This window comes from Bufo bufo, chromosome 5 (assembly GCF_905171765.1).
Source record: "Bufo bufo chromosome 5, aBufBuf1.1, whole genome shotgun sequence".
In the NCBI taxonomy this organism is placed as follows: Eukaryota; Metazoa; Chordata; class Amphibia; order Anura; family Bufonidae; genus Bufo; species Bufo bufo.
This window is the reverse complement of record NC_053393.1, coordinates 279035713-279053954: the sequence shown is the minus strand read 5'-3', so window position 1 is coordinate 279053954 and position 18242 is coordinate 279035713. Positions and strand designations below refer to the sequence as shown.

Here is an 18242-nt window from a genome sequence, read left to right as displayed (position 1 = left end):
CTCTGCCTTTACCCCTATTGGACTGCCAGGCTGGTCTAGTGTCCCTTCTGTTTTGGTCCGGCCTACCCCGGTTCTGGGACCGAAAGGACCGCCTTTGTTGAAAAAATTTTGATTCTGTAGGAAAGCCCTTTTTTCTATCTGAAGCTTTCTCTAGAATGTCGTCCAAGGCCGTACCGAACACCCTATCTCCCTCACATGGCAGAGTGCACAGCTTGTTCTTGGAGGCTGTGTCACCGGACCAGGTGCGTAACCATACTGCTCTTCTAGCAGAGTTAGAGAGGGCAGCAGATCTGGCTGAAAGCTTCACTATGTCTGCTGACGCGTCTGCCATAAAATTAGCGGCCTGTTTTAGCATAGGTATAGAAGCTAGGATTTCTTCTCGTGGAGTGCCTGACTCTAGATGTTCCTCCAACTGTCCCAACCAAAGGCCCAGGGTTCTCGCCGTATAAGTTGCAGATATCCCTGGTCTTAGAGTGGCCGTAGAGGATTCCCACATCTTTTTAAGGAGGTTTTCACATCTTTTGTCCATCGGATCTTTCAGAAGGCCGAGGTCTTCAAATGGAAGGGCAGTTTTTTTGGAGATTCCTGCTACTGGGGCATCTACTTTAGGGGTCTTATCCCAGGCCACAGAATCTTCTTCCGCGAAAGGGTATTTTCTCTTTAACCACTTAGAGGCGGATTGTTTTTTCTCAGGGTCTCTCCATTCTGAGTGTATTAAAGCCCGGATGTTAGGGTGGACGGGAAAGACTCGTTTTTTCTTGTCCCCTAATCCAGCAAACAATTGGTCCTGTACTGAAAGGGGTTCTCTGGGCTCTTCCAGGCTTATTGTAGCCCTAATGGTTTTCAGTAGGGAATTCGTCTCCTCAACTGAACAGAGAGGTTTACCGCCTGCTTGATCTGAAATATCCGAGTCAGACCCAGAGGAAATTTCACCTTCATCCAGGTCAGAGTCCTGCACATTAGAGACTATGGCTCCTGAGGTAGATGGTCTGGGAGACAATGTAGATAACTTAGCTTCTACAGCTGCACCCACTTCTTCTCTGATTATGGTTTTCAGACTTTCAATTAAAGATGGGGTCTCCTCTGACACAACCTTGTCACAACACTTTTGGCACATAGATTTCTTGTATGTACCAGATAGCGATTTCTTGCACATTACGCATTTTTTCTTCAAGGGTGGATCCTTTTTTGAGGATTCTTTACCCTGAGAGACACAAAATTGGAGAGGAAAGTTTTATCCTTAGTCTCTAAAGAGAAGGGTAAAGAACCACCACCAAGGAGACCCCCATACAGGATAAGGCACCCTGTTATTTAGTAATGGGAGGAGGCTTACCGGGCTAGAGGGCCTGGAGGAATCTGTGGGCCGCCTGGGCGAATCGTCAGCTTGCTGGGACATTCTCGGGAGAAAAGCGCAGGAGCTGCCTGGAACGCCGGCAGCCGCGCTCCTTTACTTCCTGGTTCCCACTGATGACGACATTATGCTCCGCCCCCCCTCGCGTCACGCGCCGGCCTCCGACGTCACATAGAATTCAACTGCCGGCGCGCGCGCATAGGGGAAATGTGTGGGGAGCGCTCCCAGGCCCAGGAACGCTCCCCCGGCTCGCAGAAACAGGGCCGGTCCGCACTGGACGCGGGTCCAAAGCCCGGGGTGGCCAGCAACGCTGGGCTTAAACCACAGGGAAGGAGGAACTTCTTGCAGAGTTCCGCGACCCTATCCCCTGCCTCAGCCCTCCGGCCAGAGCCGGGATAACAAACCGAAAAGGCTGGGCGCGTGACTGATCCGGCAAGTCCTGACCTTCTGAGGGACAGGAAAACAACTGGAGAGGTAAGAGGGAGGGGGCCTTATATGGGCTGATCCACAAAGCTGTTTCCTGTCCCTGAGAAGGCGGGATAATCTCCATGTTTACTGCCGTTGTGGAGGCGTAGGGAAAAATGCTGCATTCTGACAGCCCTCTGTGATGCTGGCAACATGTCCCAGGGCTCCAGACTAAAAAAAATATCAAGGAGCCATTGGCTCCTAACCTGAAAAATTTAGTCGGCAAATTTAAAATACATATAATTACGGTATAATAATAAAAAAATTAAAAAAACACATGTCTTACCTAGGGTTGTCACGATACCAAAATTTTGACTTGATTTTGATATCATAAAAAAGTATTGCGATACTCGATACCACGGGAAAAAATAAAAAACACAAAAAAAAGCCGCGTGCATTCCACATTTTATGGAACGTCTAGATCATAATAGAACAGTGCAATCCTAATTTTTTGTCGGGACAAGGTGACAAAAAAAAAAGGCACATTGCACCTTTTTTTTCTGTTACGGCATTCACCGCATAGGAGATATTTTTAAATATTTTAATAGTTAGCACTTTTTCGGGAGTGGCGATATGTAATTTTTTTTTATTGTTTATATATTTTATACAGTTGCAAGAAAAAGTATGTGAACCCTTTGGAATGATATGGATTTCTGCACAAATTGGTCATAAAATGTGATCTGATCTTCATCTAAGTCACAACAATAGACAATCACAGTCTGCTTAAAATAATAACACACAAAGAATTAAATGTTACCATGTTTTTATTGAGCACACCATGTAAACATTCACAATGCAGGTGGAAAAAGTATGTGAACCCTTGGATTTAATAACTGGTTGAACCTCCTTTGGCAGCAATAACTTCAACCAAACGTTTCCTGTAGTTGCAGATCAGATGTGCACAATGGTCAGGAGTAATTCTTGACCATTCCTCTTTACAGAACTGTTTCAGTTCAGCAATATTCTTGGGATGTCTGGAGTGAATCGCTTTCTTGAGGTCATGCCACAGCATCTCAATCGGGTTGAGGTCAGGACTCTGACTGGGCTACTCCAGAAGGCGTATTTTCTTCTGTTTAAGCCATTCTGTTGTTGATTTACTTCTACGCTTTGGGTCGTTGTCCTGTTGCAACACCCATCTTCTGTTGAGCTTCAGCTGGTGGACAGATGGCCTTAAGTTCTCCTGCAAAATGTCTTGATAAAAATTTTCCTTCTATGATAGCAATCCGTCCAGGACCTGACGCAGCAAAGCAGCCCCAAACCATGATGCCCCCACCACCATACTTTACAGTTGGGATGAGGTTTTGATGTTGGTGTGCTGTGCCTCTTTTTCTCCACACATAGTGTTGTGTGTTTCCTTCTAACAACTCAACTTTGGTTTAATCTGTCCACAGAATATTTTGCCAGTACTGCTTTGGAACATCAAGGTGCTCTTGTGCAAACTGTAAACGTGCATCAATGTTTTTTTGGACAGCAGTGGCTTACTCTATGGTATCCTCCCATGAAATCCATTCTTGTTTAGTGTTTTACGTATCATAGATTCGATAACAGGGATGTTAGCATATGCCAGAGACTTTTGTAAGTCTTTAGCTGACACTCTAGGATTATTCTTCACCTCATTGAGCAGTCTGCGCTGTGCTCTTGCAGTCATCTTTACAGGGCGGCCACTCCTAGGGAGAGTAGCAGCAGTGCTGAACTTTCTCCATTTATAGACAATTTGTCTTACCGTGGACTGATGAACAGCAAGGCTTTTGGAGATACTTTTATAACCCTTTACAGCTTTATGCAAGTCAACAATTCTTAATCGTAGGTCTTCTGAGAACTCTTTTGTGCCAGGCATCATTCACATCAGGCAATGCTTCTTGTGAAAAGCAAACCCAGAACTGGTGTGTGTTTTTTATAGGGCAGGGCAGCTGTAACCAACACCTCCATTCTCATCACCTTGATTGGACTCCCGTTGGCTGACACCTCACTCCAATTAGCTCTTGAGATGTCATTAGTCTAGGGGTTCACATACTTTTTCCACCTGCACTGTGAATGTTTACATGGTGTGTTCAATAAAAACATGGTAACATTTAATTCTTTGCGTGTTATTAGTTTAAGCAGACTGTGTTTGTCTATTGTTGTGACTTAGATGAAGATCAGATCAAATTTTATGACCAATTTGTGCAGAAATCCATATCATTCCAAAAGGTTCACATACTTTTTCTTGCAACTGTATGTAAAATTTGGCAAGGGAGTGATTAAACTTAATATTGTGGTGCTTGTTTTTTTTAACCTTTTTTTTTTTACTTTTTATTTAATACCTATTTACCCCCTTAGGGGCTAGAACCTGAGGTCTTTTATCCCTTGTCCTACTCACCCTAATAGAGCTCTATCAGGGTGAACAGGACCTCACACTCCTCCTGCTGCCCTGTGCTTTGTGCACACAGCAGCATGGAGCAGACTATGGCAGCCAGGGCTTCATTAGCGTCCTGGCTGCCATGGTAACCGATCGAAGCCCCAGGCTTACACTGGGGCTCCGATCGGAACTGCCGCTGCCACCATTAATAATACTTGGGGGTTGGGGGCGCACTGCGCCACCAATGATTCTAATTTATAATACTGGGGTTGGGGGGGGGGGGGTGCGGTACACTGCGCCACCAATGAATATCGTTTATGCTGAGGGGTTAATAGCGGCGAATCGCAGCGCGCAGTCATAGAGTCTGGGTGCCCGGTATGGGATATGTCCGGCACCCGCAGCCTGCGTTTGTATTAAGCATTAACGATATTCATTGGTGGCGTAGTGGCCATAGCTGAGAGCAGCGCGTACCATGTCAGTTTAATGTGAAAGCGGCAGAGCAGCGGCGGATCTAGGCGCAAATGGTGACAAGACTAAAAAGTCTTGTCGCCATTTACCAATTCTAGGTCTCATTTGCGACCATTGTGGTCGCCATCTGGAGCCCTGTGTCCGCCATTTTGTGTTTGTACCGGGGTTTTAAGTACGTTGCCACCCAGTACTAGTCCTTGCCCTTTATGCTTTTTATACGGGGTCCCTCTTTAAACAATGGAGCATGAAGGTCCCCATTTGCATTTTGCGGTGGAGCGGCCTGGCTCCTGCTCATCGCCCAGGAGAACGTCGTCCTCGGTCTCCTCCCCCCATCCACGGACAACACCAGGGATCCCAGAAAAGTTTAAAGCCTGCTCTTCTCCTCCCCTCAGGCACCATTCTCCTCTGACTCCTCCAGAATCCTGCTGACTTGTCTCAGATGGAGTAGCCCCCCCGGGAATTCATTCAGCATTTCAACTTCCTCATCTTCCTGCTCCTCAATGGCTTGATCAATGACACGATGCAATGCACACTCCAAGGTACGATGTCACTGATGGCGCACTGGCTGCGACTAATCTCATCAAATGGCCGCAGAAGTCTGCATGCGTCGCGCATGAGCAGCCACTGGCGCGGTGAAAAAAAAAAAAAAAAAAGCTCCCCAGAACCAGTCCTGCCGCAGAGTTCGTACAGGTAGTTGATAACAGCATGTTTCTGCTGGAGCACCCTATCAAGCATATACAAGGTGGAGTTCCAGCGCATTGGGCAGTCACAAACTACCGGGGCAAGTGGTGTTGCCGCTGAACGTCAGCAAGGCAAGCCATGGCCGCATAAGATGTATTTGGCAACGAATCGCTACACGACTAAGTTCAGGACGTCTGTCATTTTGCCCTGTTTCAGCGTGCCCAGCAGATTGGCACCGTTGTCGCACACCACTTTACCAACTGTCAAATTGAGCGGGTATGGATATAGACTAATCGGCCTGTTAGCTTCCAGGAACAACAGCCACAGCACAGCATGGCAACATCTCACCTGGCACGTTAAATAGGTTGTGGGGAGCTGGGGGGTGCAGCGGAAGTGGCGGTAGCAGTGGAAAAGGAGGAGTCAGTCGAGGAGGAGATGGAGGATGGAGTAGGAAAAGAAGAGGCAGGTCTGCATGCAATCCGTGGCGGTAACACCAAATCCAGACGGGTGCCATGGGTTGCATGCTTAACAGCCATCAGAAGGTTCACCCAGTGGGCAGTAAAAGTTATGTACCTTCCCTGCCCGTGGTTGCTAAACCACGTGTCTGTGGTCAGATGTATCTTGGTACCGACACTGTGTGCCAGAGATACAGTCTTGTGAAAAAATTAGGACACCCTTTGAAAGCATGTGGTTTTTTGTAACATTTTTAATAAATGGTTATTTCATCTCCGTTTCAACAATACAGAGAGATTAAAGTAATCCGACTAAACAAAGAAAACTGAAGAAAAGTCTTTTCAAGATCTTCTGTAAATGTCATTCTACAAAAATGCCTATTCTAACTGAGGAAAAAGATAGGACACCCTTGCCCCTAATAGCGAGTGTTACCTCCTTTGGCTGAAATAACTGCAGTGAGACGGTTCTTGTAGCCATCTACCAGTCTTCGACATCGGTCTGAGGAAATTTTACCCCACTCCTCAATGCAGAACTTTTTCAGCTGTGAGATGTTTGAGGGGTTTCTTGCACGTACAGCCCTTTTCAAGTCACCCCACAGCATCTCAATGGGATTCAAATCTGGACTTTGACTTGGCCATTCCAGGACTCTCCATTTCTTCTTTTTCAGCCAATCTTTGGTTGATTTACTAGTATGTTTTGGGTCATTGTCATGTTGCATGGTCCAGTTCCGCTTCAGCTTTAATTTTCTAACTGATGGTCTCACATGTTCTTCAAGCACCTTCTGATACACAGTAGAATTCATCGTGGATTCTATGATGGTGAGCTGACCAGGTCCTGCTGCAGCAAAGCAGCCCCAAACCATGACACTTCCACCTCCATGCTTCACAGTTGGTATGAGGTTCTTTTCTTGGAATGCTGTGTTTGGTTTACGCCAAACATGTCCTCTGCTGTTGTGTCCAAATAATTCAATTTTGGACTCATCTGTCCAAAGAACATTATTCCAGAAGTCCTGGTCTTTGTCAACTTTATCGCTGGCAAATGTCAGTCTGGCCTCGAGGTTTCTCTTGGAAAGCAAAGGTTTCCTCCTTGCACACCTCCCATGCAAGTTAAACTTGTACAGTCTCTTTCTGATTGTAGAGGCATGTACTTCTACATCAACAGTAGCCAGAGCCTGCTGTAGTTCTCGAGATGACACTTTAGGGTTTTTGGATACCTCTTTTAGCATCTTGCGGTCTGCTCTTGGGGTGAACTTGCTGGGGCGACCAGTCCTGGGCATGTTGGCAGTTGTTTTGAAAGCCCTCCACTTGTAGACTATCTTCCGGACAGTGGAATGGCTGATTTCAAAATCTTTTGAGATCTTTTTAAATCCCTTCCCAGACTCATAGGCTGCTACAATCTTTTTTCTGAAGTCCTCTGACAGCTCTTTTGCTCTCACCATGGTGCTCACTCTCACTTTAACAGTCAGGAGCACACCAAACTAAATGTCTGAGGTTTAAATAGGGCAAGCCTCATTCAACATGCAGAGTAACGATCTACTAATTATGTGCACCTGGTGTGATATACCTGTGTGAGATCTGAGCCAATTTAAGAGGGAATACATGTGAGGGTGTCCTATCTTTTTCCTCAGTTAGAATAGGCATTTTTGTAGAATGACATTTACAGAAGATCTTGAAAAGACTTTTCTTCAGTTTTCTTTGTTTAGTTGGATTACTTTAATCTCTCTGTATTGTTGAAACGGAGATGAAATAACCATTTATTAAAAATGTTACAAAAAACCACATGCTTTCAAAGGGTGTCCTAATTTTTTCACATGACTGTACATTCACTTGCCGCTGAACATTGCCATATAGCTCAGGGATGCCCTTCTGGGAGAAATATTTCCTTTCAGGGACCTTCCATTGCGGTGTGCCAAAGGCCATACATTTTCTAAAGGTCTCCGAGTTCACCAGTTGGCGGGCTAGCAGTTCTGACAAGCCGGCGGTCAGCCGTTGGGCAAGAGGGTTATCCGGCGTCATCAACTTTTTACATTCGAACATTTGGGCCACGGAAACCTGCCTTTTGCCAGCTAAACGAGATTACGGCATGGTGGAAGGTGGAGTGGAGGACAAATGGGAGGAGAGAGAAGAAGGAGAAGAGGCAGGACGTGGAGCGCTGGGAGTGTGGCTTTGTGGGTTCTGATGGTGTTGCTCCCACTGGGCGTCTTAAGGCGGTCGTCCCTAGGTGAGTGTTGGGCTTACCACAACTTATGGCAACACTATTATCAGCAGCTGACACGTTAAAAAAAGTCCACACTGCGGAGCCATGTGCCGGCGTCCTGGGAGCGCAAGATGTGCCCGTGCATGGTGGATGGCTCACTCCAGATACATTTGCAGTCTGCTTTTTGCCTCCTGTGCACTGCGAGTTCTGCCTGCTTCTCCTCCCTATCTGCTGCTCTGTCTCTCCCTCTGAACTCCCCTCCTCTTCCTCTCTTGTGGGCACCCACGTGACGTCCATCGACACATCATCATTATCACCTTCACCACCACTGACATTAGAGATCTCGGAGTAGGCAGCAACAGCGGGGACCACTCTCTTTGGGCTGATCTGGGTACTGTCGTCAGACCGCTGGGTGGCGGCCGTTGCTACCTCCTCTGCCTGAATGGCTACGCATCGGTATGGTCTGGGAATGGATAGAAAATAATTCCTCTGACTCGAGTGGAGGGGCTATGATGGTGGTGGTGGTGGTGTCTTTGTGGGTGCACACAGCAGAGAGTGTGGAGGGTGCTGATACAGAGGATGAGGAGGATGCAGAAGCGGAAGGCTGAGTGAGCCACTCAATCAACTCTGGTGCGTCCATTGACGTAATCGCACGCACCTTCTCCAACTTCTCACTTAGACTCCGGCCTGGTACACCTGCCAGACCCCTACCACCCCTGCAGAATGGCCTGCCTCTTCCTCTGCCTGTCATTTTCAAAATGACCCTGTGACAAAGTCCCTATAGAAGAGCAGTATTTGTGGAAGCAGGTATATAGAACCCCTTAATGAGTATTTGCTGGAAAAAGGTATATCAAACTCGTTAATCCGTTTATTTTGTGGCAACAGGTATATCACACCAGTTGCAATTAGTTATTACAATTGCGTTTGTTCCACTGTATAGCTGCGGTATCTCAGCAGAACCGCACAAAGATGCTGCACAATACAAATGCACTAAATATAAATTATATTATAGGTATATCACTCACCTGCCTCAGTCAGTTTTTTTGGGGGGCAACTGGTATATCACACCAGTTGCAATTAGTTGTTCTAATAGCGTTTGTCCCTCTGTATAGCTGCAGTATCCCAGCAGAACCGCACACAACTGCTGCACAATACAAATGAACTATAATATACTTTCTATGTTAAAAAGTATATTATAAGTATAAGTATATCACACCCCTCAGTATGTCACACCTATCGATAGAACACCTATTCCAGTCCTTAAAAAGAATTTTGTGGCCCTATTTGCTAGCGTTTGGTGTCTCTAACAGTCTGTCCCTGCTCCACACAGCAACCTCTCCCTACACTGGCAAAAGACTGAATGTAAAATTGCGGCCAGATAGGGTTTATTTATAGGGTAGGGGGTGTGTCCATGTGCTTAAACGTCTCAATTGGCTGTCCTGTCCCACCTGATGGATGTGTCATGGATCAAAGTTTGGCACAATGCAAAAGAATATGGCGCCGGTGGACATCGCCATATGTTCGCCTGTTCTACGTACCGCGAACGAGCAAAGTTCCCGTGAAACGACCGCCAGACGAATCGCAAGGCCATCTCTATTCATGACCACACATGGGGTCTTCCCATATTCAGGTAGAAAACGCGTAACAAGTGTGGGGTGAATTTTCTTCTGTTACTCCTTGTGAATGAAAATCTGGGGCTTTAATTGTAAAAAAAAAAAAATTTTCACAACTAAGTGTTTCTTAATTCTATGAAACGCTTGTGGGGGTCGAAGATCTCACAATAATAATAATATTTATATAGCGCCACCATATCCCACAGCGCTTTACAAATTCATAGGGTTCATGTACAATTCAAAAGACATCACAATGTAACTGGCTAATATACAACTGAAACACTAGGAGTCAGGGCCCTGCTAGCAAGAGCTTACAATTCTTTGAGGGTTATAGTTTCCAAAATGGGGTCACTTTTGGATGATTTTCACTACAGTGTACCTCAGGGTCTCTTCAAATGCAGCATGCCACCCAAAATCTGCCCTTGAAAAACCACATGGCACTACTTCCTTTCAAAGCGTTACTGTGTCCCCATACAACAGTAAACGACCACATACGGTGTGTTTCTATAAATTGGAGAATTAGAGTAATCAATATAGAGATTTGTTTTGCTGTTAACCCTTGCTGTGTTAGAAGAAAAAAATGGGTAAAAATGGAAAATCTGCACAAAAGATTAATTTTAAAAATTTCGCCTCCATTTTACTTTAATACCTGTGAAACAAGTAAACGGTTAACAAAGTTTCTGAAATCAGTTTTGAATAATTTCAGGGGTGTAGTCTAGGGAAGAGCGAATCGACTTTGGATGCTTCATCCGAAGTCGATTCGCATAAAACTTTGTTTGAATACTGTACGGAGTGCTCAAGGTACCACCTGGAACTGAACCTGAGTTTGGTACCAAGGTTTTTTAAAAGTAGAAATTAATTTGTGAAGTTATTACCCGAAGTCTCACGAGACTCCGCGAAGTAATAACTTTGGCTCAGAGTCAATACATTCTAATACTGTACGGAGTGCTCCGTACAGTATTCAAACAAAGTTTTATGAGAATCGACTTCGGATGAAGCATCTGAAGTCGATTCGCTCATCCCTAGTGTAGTCTCTAAAATGGGGTCATTTATGGGTGGTTTCTACCATGTGACCTCTCAAAGTAACTTCAGATCTGAATTGATCAGTAAACTGTTTTGGAAATTTTCGTGTAAATAAAAAAAATAAAAAATTTGTTTAAAATATTCTAAGCCTTCTAACGTCTTAAAAAATGAAAATTACATTTGTACGAAATGATGCCAACATAAAGTAGACGTGCTAAATGTTAATATATTTTGTAAGGTATCGCTATGTCTTTGAAAAGCAGCGGAATTCAAATCTTGAAAACTGCTAATTTTTCATAAATTTGGGAATTTCTTTTTTTATAAATAAAAGGTAAAACATATCAGCTCAAGTTTGCACTGACATGAAGTACAATGTGTCACGGGAAGATCTCAGAATGGGTTGGGTAAGTAAAGCATTCCAAAGTTATTACCATATAAAGTGACATGTCAGATTTGCAAAATGCAGCTCAAGGCAAGGGGAACATTGGAGCAGGGAAATGCGCCAATGCTCCATTCATACATGGTAAAGGATTGAAGGGGAGCTCATATGCGGGTTCAGTCAGACCTAATTCAATCTAAGCCATTTCATGTAAGATGTTATGCATGCACAATAGCATACAGACGAAACTTGAAAAATTAGAATATCGTGCAAAAGTTCATTTATTTCAGTAATGCAACTTAAAAGGAGTTGAATAAAATTTCAAATTAGTATATTGTAAAAAGGTTTAATATTCTAGGCTCAAAGTGTCACACTAGTCAGCTAATTAATCCATACCCCTTGAGCAAAGGGTAACTGAGATTGTGACTTTGGGGTTTTCATAAGCTGTAATCCATAATCATCCAAATTATAACAAATAAAGGCTTGAAATATCTAGCTTTGCATGTAATGAGTCTCTCATATATAAGTTTCACTTTTTAAGTTGCATTCCTGAAATAAATTAACTTTAAAAGATATTCAAATTTTTCGAGTTTCACCTGTATTACATCTACTTCATCCTTTTGGAGCTCTGAAATAAATAAAATGTGCAAAACATTTAGCATAGAGAAAAGCAATGTAAGCTGGCATACAATAGTAGCTTCAATGATAGTTATTAGAGTTGGTTTCATTATTTATAAATGCATGCTAAGCTGCTTACAGCTAGGATCGCTTAGTTGCCATGGCAATGCCCTTTCTAGGGCAAGAATCTGTTTCAGGTTCTTCCAGGTCCTGTTCTTTTTGCCAGCTGCTGCACCTCCAATACCCGAATGCTGCGATGAAGAATAAAATAAGAGTTATAATGTTCAATAAAAGGTTTAGTCATTCAGAGACAATCATACCATGGGCGTAAAAAGAAGTTAACTGGATAAAGACATAGTTTATTACTTTTCACTAGATACTCTATGTTAAACACAAAAGGATTAACCTCAATTTATAATAATGCCACTTGAATTTACATGCTATTAAAAACCTTGTCTTGAAAAAAAATTTGCATTTCACATGCAGTACGCAAAATATGAAGTCCTGCTACGTCACGAACATGCATAAGGCCTCAAATACTAAAGACTAAAACTGCTAATCTTCAGTGACTTGCTGCAATACAGATGTAATATACCAGAGTTCCCCAACCTTTTTCACGCCGGAGGTGGGGTGAGGGAGGGGGATTGGGTTTTGCTAAGTGTAATCATGTGCATAATAAAACCCAATAAAGTATATAATACAGAGTACGTGGCCAACATTGTGAATAATATCACTTTATAAAAGGTCAAATAATACTGCTACACCATAACCTTGTCATTAAGGTGATGTCTCCTCTGGCTGGAGTCATTCTCTTTCCTTTTTGTCACCATGATGATGTCTCCTGACCACAACTTCTTTCTGCATAATTGAACACTTATATTTTGTATTAATGCCTTCTTTTATGCCTCTACTTGGTAATCATCGCCATTTAGGCTTCAGTACATATAATGACCCAACCAGTAGTGTCCTATGCACATATAATGCCCCCCCAGTAGTGCCCTATTTACATAAACGGCCCCCCAGTCGAGGCCTCTTTACATAAACTGCCCCCCAGTAGTGGCCTCTTTATGTATAGTGCCATATATATATATATATATATATATATATATATATATATATAATGACCCCCCCAGTAGTGGCCTCTTTTAATAAAGTGCACCCTCCGTAGGCGCCTCTTAATATAGTGCTCCCTCTATTAGTGGTCTCTTAATGTAGTGCCTCTTAAGATATAGTGCCCCCAGTACTGTCTATAAACCAAATTAAAAAAACTAAATACTCACTTTGCTCCTGCTATATGTTCAAGTCATTCTTCCACCATGCTGCAACTTCTTCTCCCGCTGCCTGCATCATGGCACAGACTCTCTTTTCCTGGTCACTGGTGGCGGGATGACATAGTCACACCACCTGTGACCCGGCACAGGAGGTCGCGATTAGGTCATCACGACCTCCTGCACATTAGCACTGTCGTATAGGCCTTAGGCCAAGCGGACCAACAACGGTGCTCCCCACGGACCAGTACCAGACGTTCCGCGGGCCGGTTTTGGTCCGCGGTCCGGTGGTTGGGGACCTCTATACTTTACCACTACTTTTTCGAAAGAAAAAAAAAAAAGGAAAAAAAATTAATGAAAAAAATCTCCATCTCATTCTTTTTAATATGGCTTTTTCAGGGCTTGTAAACATCAAGTTACACTGCGCCCCACTGAAAATAATTTTCTATTCATTTAATTTGGAATTGCTACTCACTCAAAAGCCATACCTCACTTAACAAAATATTTCTGCTCTTGCCAATAAAGGGCTTGTCTAGGTTATGAAATCCTTTTATCAAACCCAAAATTCAAGAACCTCTTTCCCAATAAACTTCTACTTACAGCAGCCCTCCACACTTCTGCAGTAGTCATAGCAGTTCCCCGCACTTTCAAAATCTATCTACTATAAGGCTCAATTCACACCTGAGCGTTTTACAGCGCGTTCCAACGCGCTGTAAAACGCTCAACAAGGAGAAACCAATGCTTCCCTATGGGAATGGTTCTCACCTGGGCGTTTTACAGCGCGTACGATCGCGCTGTAAAACGCCCGACGCTCACACAAGTTCGGTAGCGTTTTTTTGGGCGCTTGTCGCGCGTTTTGGCCCAATAGACTTCAATGGGAACGCGCAACGCTTGTATTTTGCGCGTTTTTTACACCGAAAACGCGCGTTCGAACGCGCGTTTATGATTTTGCAACATGCTGGAAAAGGCACAACACCAGGTGCAAAGCACAGTTTTGGAGAGAAGCCAGCATGGAGGAGTCTGGATGTGACACTGAGACCCTGATCAGGCTGGTGCAAGCCAAACGCTGCCTATATGACACACAGGATGCCAACTATAAAATTAGGAGCAGCAGGCAGCAGGCCTGGGAGGATATTGGTAAAAGAATCTGGCCAGATTGGGCAACTTTCACAAAGACAGTGAAAAAGGGAAAAGGTATTTCCATGTGTGTTGTAATGTGAAAAGTAAACTCCTTGTGTGCAGTGGTGTACCAACTATATGTAAAAGCCCTGGCCAGCTCTACCTGCAGCCCTCCAGCTGTTGTCAAACGCCACCTCCACAAATGCTGGGCTGTATTTTACTTGCTGGAGCCTGTGCAGGCATGCATGGAGTGGGATTTTAGCAACAGTGAGAGAACGACGCAGCATCACCATCCCTGTTCTTGTATATGGACACTCAGTGGCCTTAGTTTACAAAGAATGATGTGCACATTACATGTTGTATAGTGTCCCCTCAGCCCTTTAGTTTTTAGTACTGTCCTGGTTCACCCTCCCCCACATTCTGGTACAATGCAATGGCCCAGTATGTTCAATTTGCAGTGGTTCCACTGTCTTGTGGCAGACTGCGCTCCGCAAATGTAGTGGCATTTTGAAATGTATCCCTAATTTTGGGTTGAGGGATTGGAATCCTAAGTTGTTATTGATATTGTGTCCATTTTCCAAATCCACAGATTGTGGGCTATGGGTGGGCTGGCATTTTTAGGTGCTTCTGTTTATAACGTGGCAGTATTGGGCACCTTGATGGAATCCGTTCTTTCGCCCACATGGGCTTATATTCTACTGGCCGAGTATGGGGCACTTAAATGGGACACATGTTTTCGCCCACATTTTTTTCCAGTGTTAACAGACGACTATTGATGGCCACTATAGGGGCATCCACAAGGGGCACTATATAGGTGAAAAAAATCAAATGCACAAAAGTGCTTTTCAAATTTGGTCATTTAGGCATAGTAATAAACCACCAAAATGCAAAATAAATTCCAATTGAAACACTCTTTTCAGACGAAAAATATAAATTAACATAAACTTAGATGGCTTCCCATTGCCAGGGTAACGCCCCATGTGGTGATACAAAATATTCGGTGAAGTGGTCCCGGACAGCCACACCGTGTCTGCTCCCACGCACACCGCTCGGATTAGGACTCTCCAAGGAATGGCTGAGGGAATCTTCAAAATTAAAGCCATCCCGTACACGTACAAAATTATGCAGAGCACACGCTGCCTTCACGGCCGAGATGGCGGTGTCCAATTTTAAATTAATCGGAGAATGGAGAAAGCGCCATTTGTTTGCTAAAATGCCGAAGGCGCACTCCACCACCCTGCGTGCCCTTGTCAGCCGGTAATTAAATACCCGCCTATCAATGGAGAGTCCCCGGCTGGAGTACGGCCTCATCACATGCTCCCCCAGCGCAAACGCCTCGTCCCCCACAAAAACAAAGGGCATAGCCGGATAAGTGGTCCCAGGCAGTGTGGTGTTCCCCGGGAGGTCCATCTCATTATTATTGAGCATTTGGCCAAAGGCAGAATGGCCGAAAACAGCTGAGTCTGAGCTGCTGCCGTAGGACCCCACGTCAATGTACCTGAAGCAATAGTTTGCATCACACACCGCAAAAAGAACAAACGAGAAATATTTTTTATAATTAAAAAATTGACTCCCGCTCCTGATGGGCTTCTGAACGCGGATGTGTTTGCCATCTATTGCGCCGACACAGTTTGGGAAATTGCAGTATTCTAAAAAATTATCCGCAATTTGCAGCCAATCCTCCTTCTGTGGTTGGGCCATCACAGCAGGATGAAGGACGTCCCAAATTGCCACGCAGGTTTCCCGGACGACCATACTGGCTGTGGACTTCCCGATGAGAAAGGCGAAGTGTAGACTGGTCAATGACTGTCCGGTAGCTAAATATCTGAAACAAATGTAAGAAAATAAAGAGACATTATTAATTTGTGTTTTTTTTTTTCCTAAGTCACCACTATGAAAGGGAAATGGAAAAGCCTCAAAGACGCCTTTATCCGCCATAGGCGCAAACAAAGGGAGCAGAGGAGCGGATCGTCCCCAGGCGCACGCTCCACTTACGTGCATGCCCAGCAGCTGTCTTTTTTGATTCCATGCACGGAAATGCGGAGGTGAGTCAAGGCCATACACATTGAGGAGAGGCTGTGGTATGACATGACATACATTCAATTTCATATGGGGAACATACTTACCTTGATTTTCCACTTCACAGCACCGATAGTAGCTGGGAACCCAGCCAGGCGCGAGTTGACGAAGAAGAGGACGAGGGCACAACAATGGACAGTGAGCCCGGACCATCTATGGGGCCAATGAGTCCTCCAGGCCCCCCACCCACTCCGAGTTTGGTGAGCCCCTTGCAGCCTGGCCCAGCCGTCCCAGAAGCAAGTCAGCAGCCCAGACAAAAAAGGAGGAGAACTGAGAGGCAACAGGACAGGCTAATAGGCTGCCTGGATGCCCTGGCACATCCTGTGCCCAAACTTTCTTCGGATGCCTATTTTCTCCTCAGTCTAGAGGAGAAAATGCTTCATGTGCCCCGAAATATGGTCACAAAACTAAGGGATGAGTTGACGAAGACCATAGACAAATATTGCATCCCTTACGAGATCGCAACATCTAGCACTGCCCCACTGCAGGCCCCACTGCAGGCCCCACAGCAGGCCCCACAGCAGGCCCCACAGCAGCCAGCACTATATGGGCACCAATATGGGCCACAATATTGCCCCCAATATGGGCCACAATATGGGCCACAACATCCCCAACAAGCACAACAACACCCTCACACATACCCAGCACACACATACACACAAAGTAATATACAACACCCTCATGACACATGGCAGACACAACACACATCATACACATATCCCTCTTCAAGCACGGGCCCAAGCACCTCAACCACCACTGAAATGCCACCCGCCAATCAGTCTCGCGGAGCCCGAGAGACACGGCGGGATCCCGAGGCAGAGTTTTCTGGCCCTCAATATGAAACCCTGTGAAAAGGAGAAGAGGGAAATTCTCGGCCTCAAGGGTTTGGGTGACAAAAACGGTCACATATGTAGAAAATGCTTTGTAATATGTTTATGTTGATACCAAAAAATTGCTCCTTTGTTTAATTTTGAAATGTATGATGTTAATACATTCACCAACGAAAAAAAATGGAAGGAAATGTTTGGAGTATTTTTGGAAAGTGAGGGGTAAAACATGGGCAAATGTGTATACATGATGCATGTATGGGATATGTATGCCACACGTTGTCAACATACACATCACATACCCCCCGCACAAACACTCATACATCCCAAACAACAAGAGAAACACGGCGAAACTCAGATCCTGGCACAACACACTGCAAATGGGTAAAATGGCCACAATAATAGGCGACTTACCGCAAAGTAATGACCAGTCTTTCCACTGGTGGGATGCAGTCCCGCATGAAGGTGTCCTGACGCTGCAAATGAGGGGACAACAGCACCAGGAGCTCGTCAAAGCTGGGAAACAATAAAATGTTCAGGGTTAACAATACAAAAAGCACAAAACACTTAGCTTAACCATTGAAAAAACATTGCAACAACATATACGTACTAACCTGGGGATGTACATCCTGGTATAGTCAAAAAACTTGTCCTCATGGCCACGGAGTTTCGCATACAGTGCCCAGAACTGGCCCCTCTCCTGTCTATTGGCAATGACAGGGTGGACCCAGAAGCGTCGCCCGCTGTCCCGCCTTCTCCTCAAGCGTTCCAGTTCGATAGCTGCAACAAGTGCCGCAACACGTCGCCGTCTAAAGCATTCCATGACTTTACCAACCACACACTCTACCAACACACATGGAATTGCACACCTACAATGCCCTATGATTGGCCAAACTTCAGATAGACAGGGATATTTGCTCATTGGACAACACTGCAGTCAATCACACAAACGCGCGTCAAACGCGCGTCAAACGCGCGTTTACTATTGCAAAAAACGCGCATAAAAACGTGCGTAAAACGCGCGATAAATATGCGCGTAAAACGCGCGTCTCAGAAACGCTCAGGTGTGAATTGAGCCTAACTCCATCACTCCCCTTTACCAGTAGCAACAGCCTTGCAACCCCTAACCCCTACCAGTTAGTCGCAGCAGCACTACCATTCCCGCAGTAGTCACTGCAAATCCAGTTGCCAGCTGCAATGTAGATCCTAAATGATCTCTAATGCACTGTTGCACAAGGAGCACAGAGATGCGTGCACTTTTACTGCTGTAGCAGAGATGACAAGCCACTAAACCCATGAAGGACAAGGAAAAAATACCTAGTTGTCAGGACAGATTTTCTAGTCATTATAGTTTTTGGCTCTGC

General features: G+C 44.9%; 1 protein-coding gene across 3 annotated transcripts in view; it reads right to left on the bottom strand.

Annotated features, from left to right (window-relative positions):
* The window catches only part of INO80C (INO80 complex subunit C), a 157103-nt gene that overhangs the window by 92117 nt on the left and 46744 nt on the right, over positions 1-18242 (bottom strand). For all 3 annotated transcript variants that reach the window (XM_040433285.1, XM_040433287.1, XM_040433286.1), the window contains exon 2: positions 11725-11836. In XM_040433285.1, coding sequence (XP_040289219.1) covers positions 11725-11836 — 112 coding nt within the window. The remainder of the gene's footprint in view (positions 1-11724; positions 11837-18242) is intronic.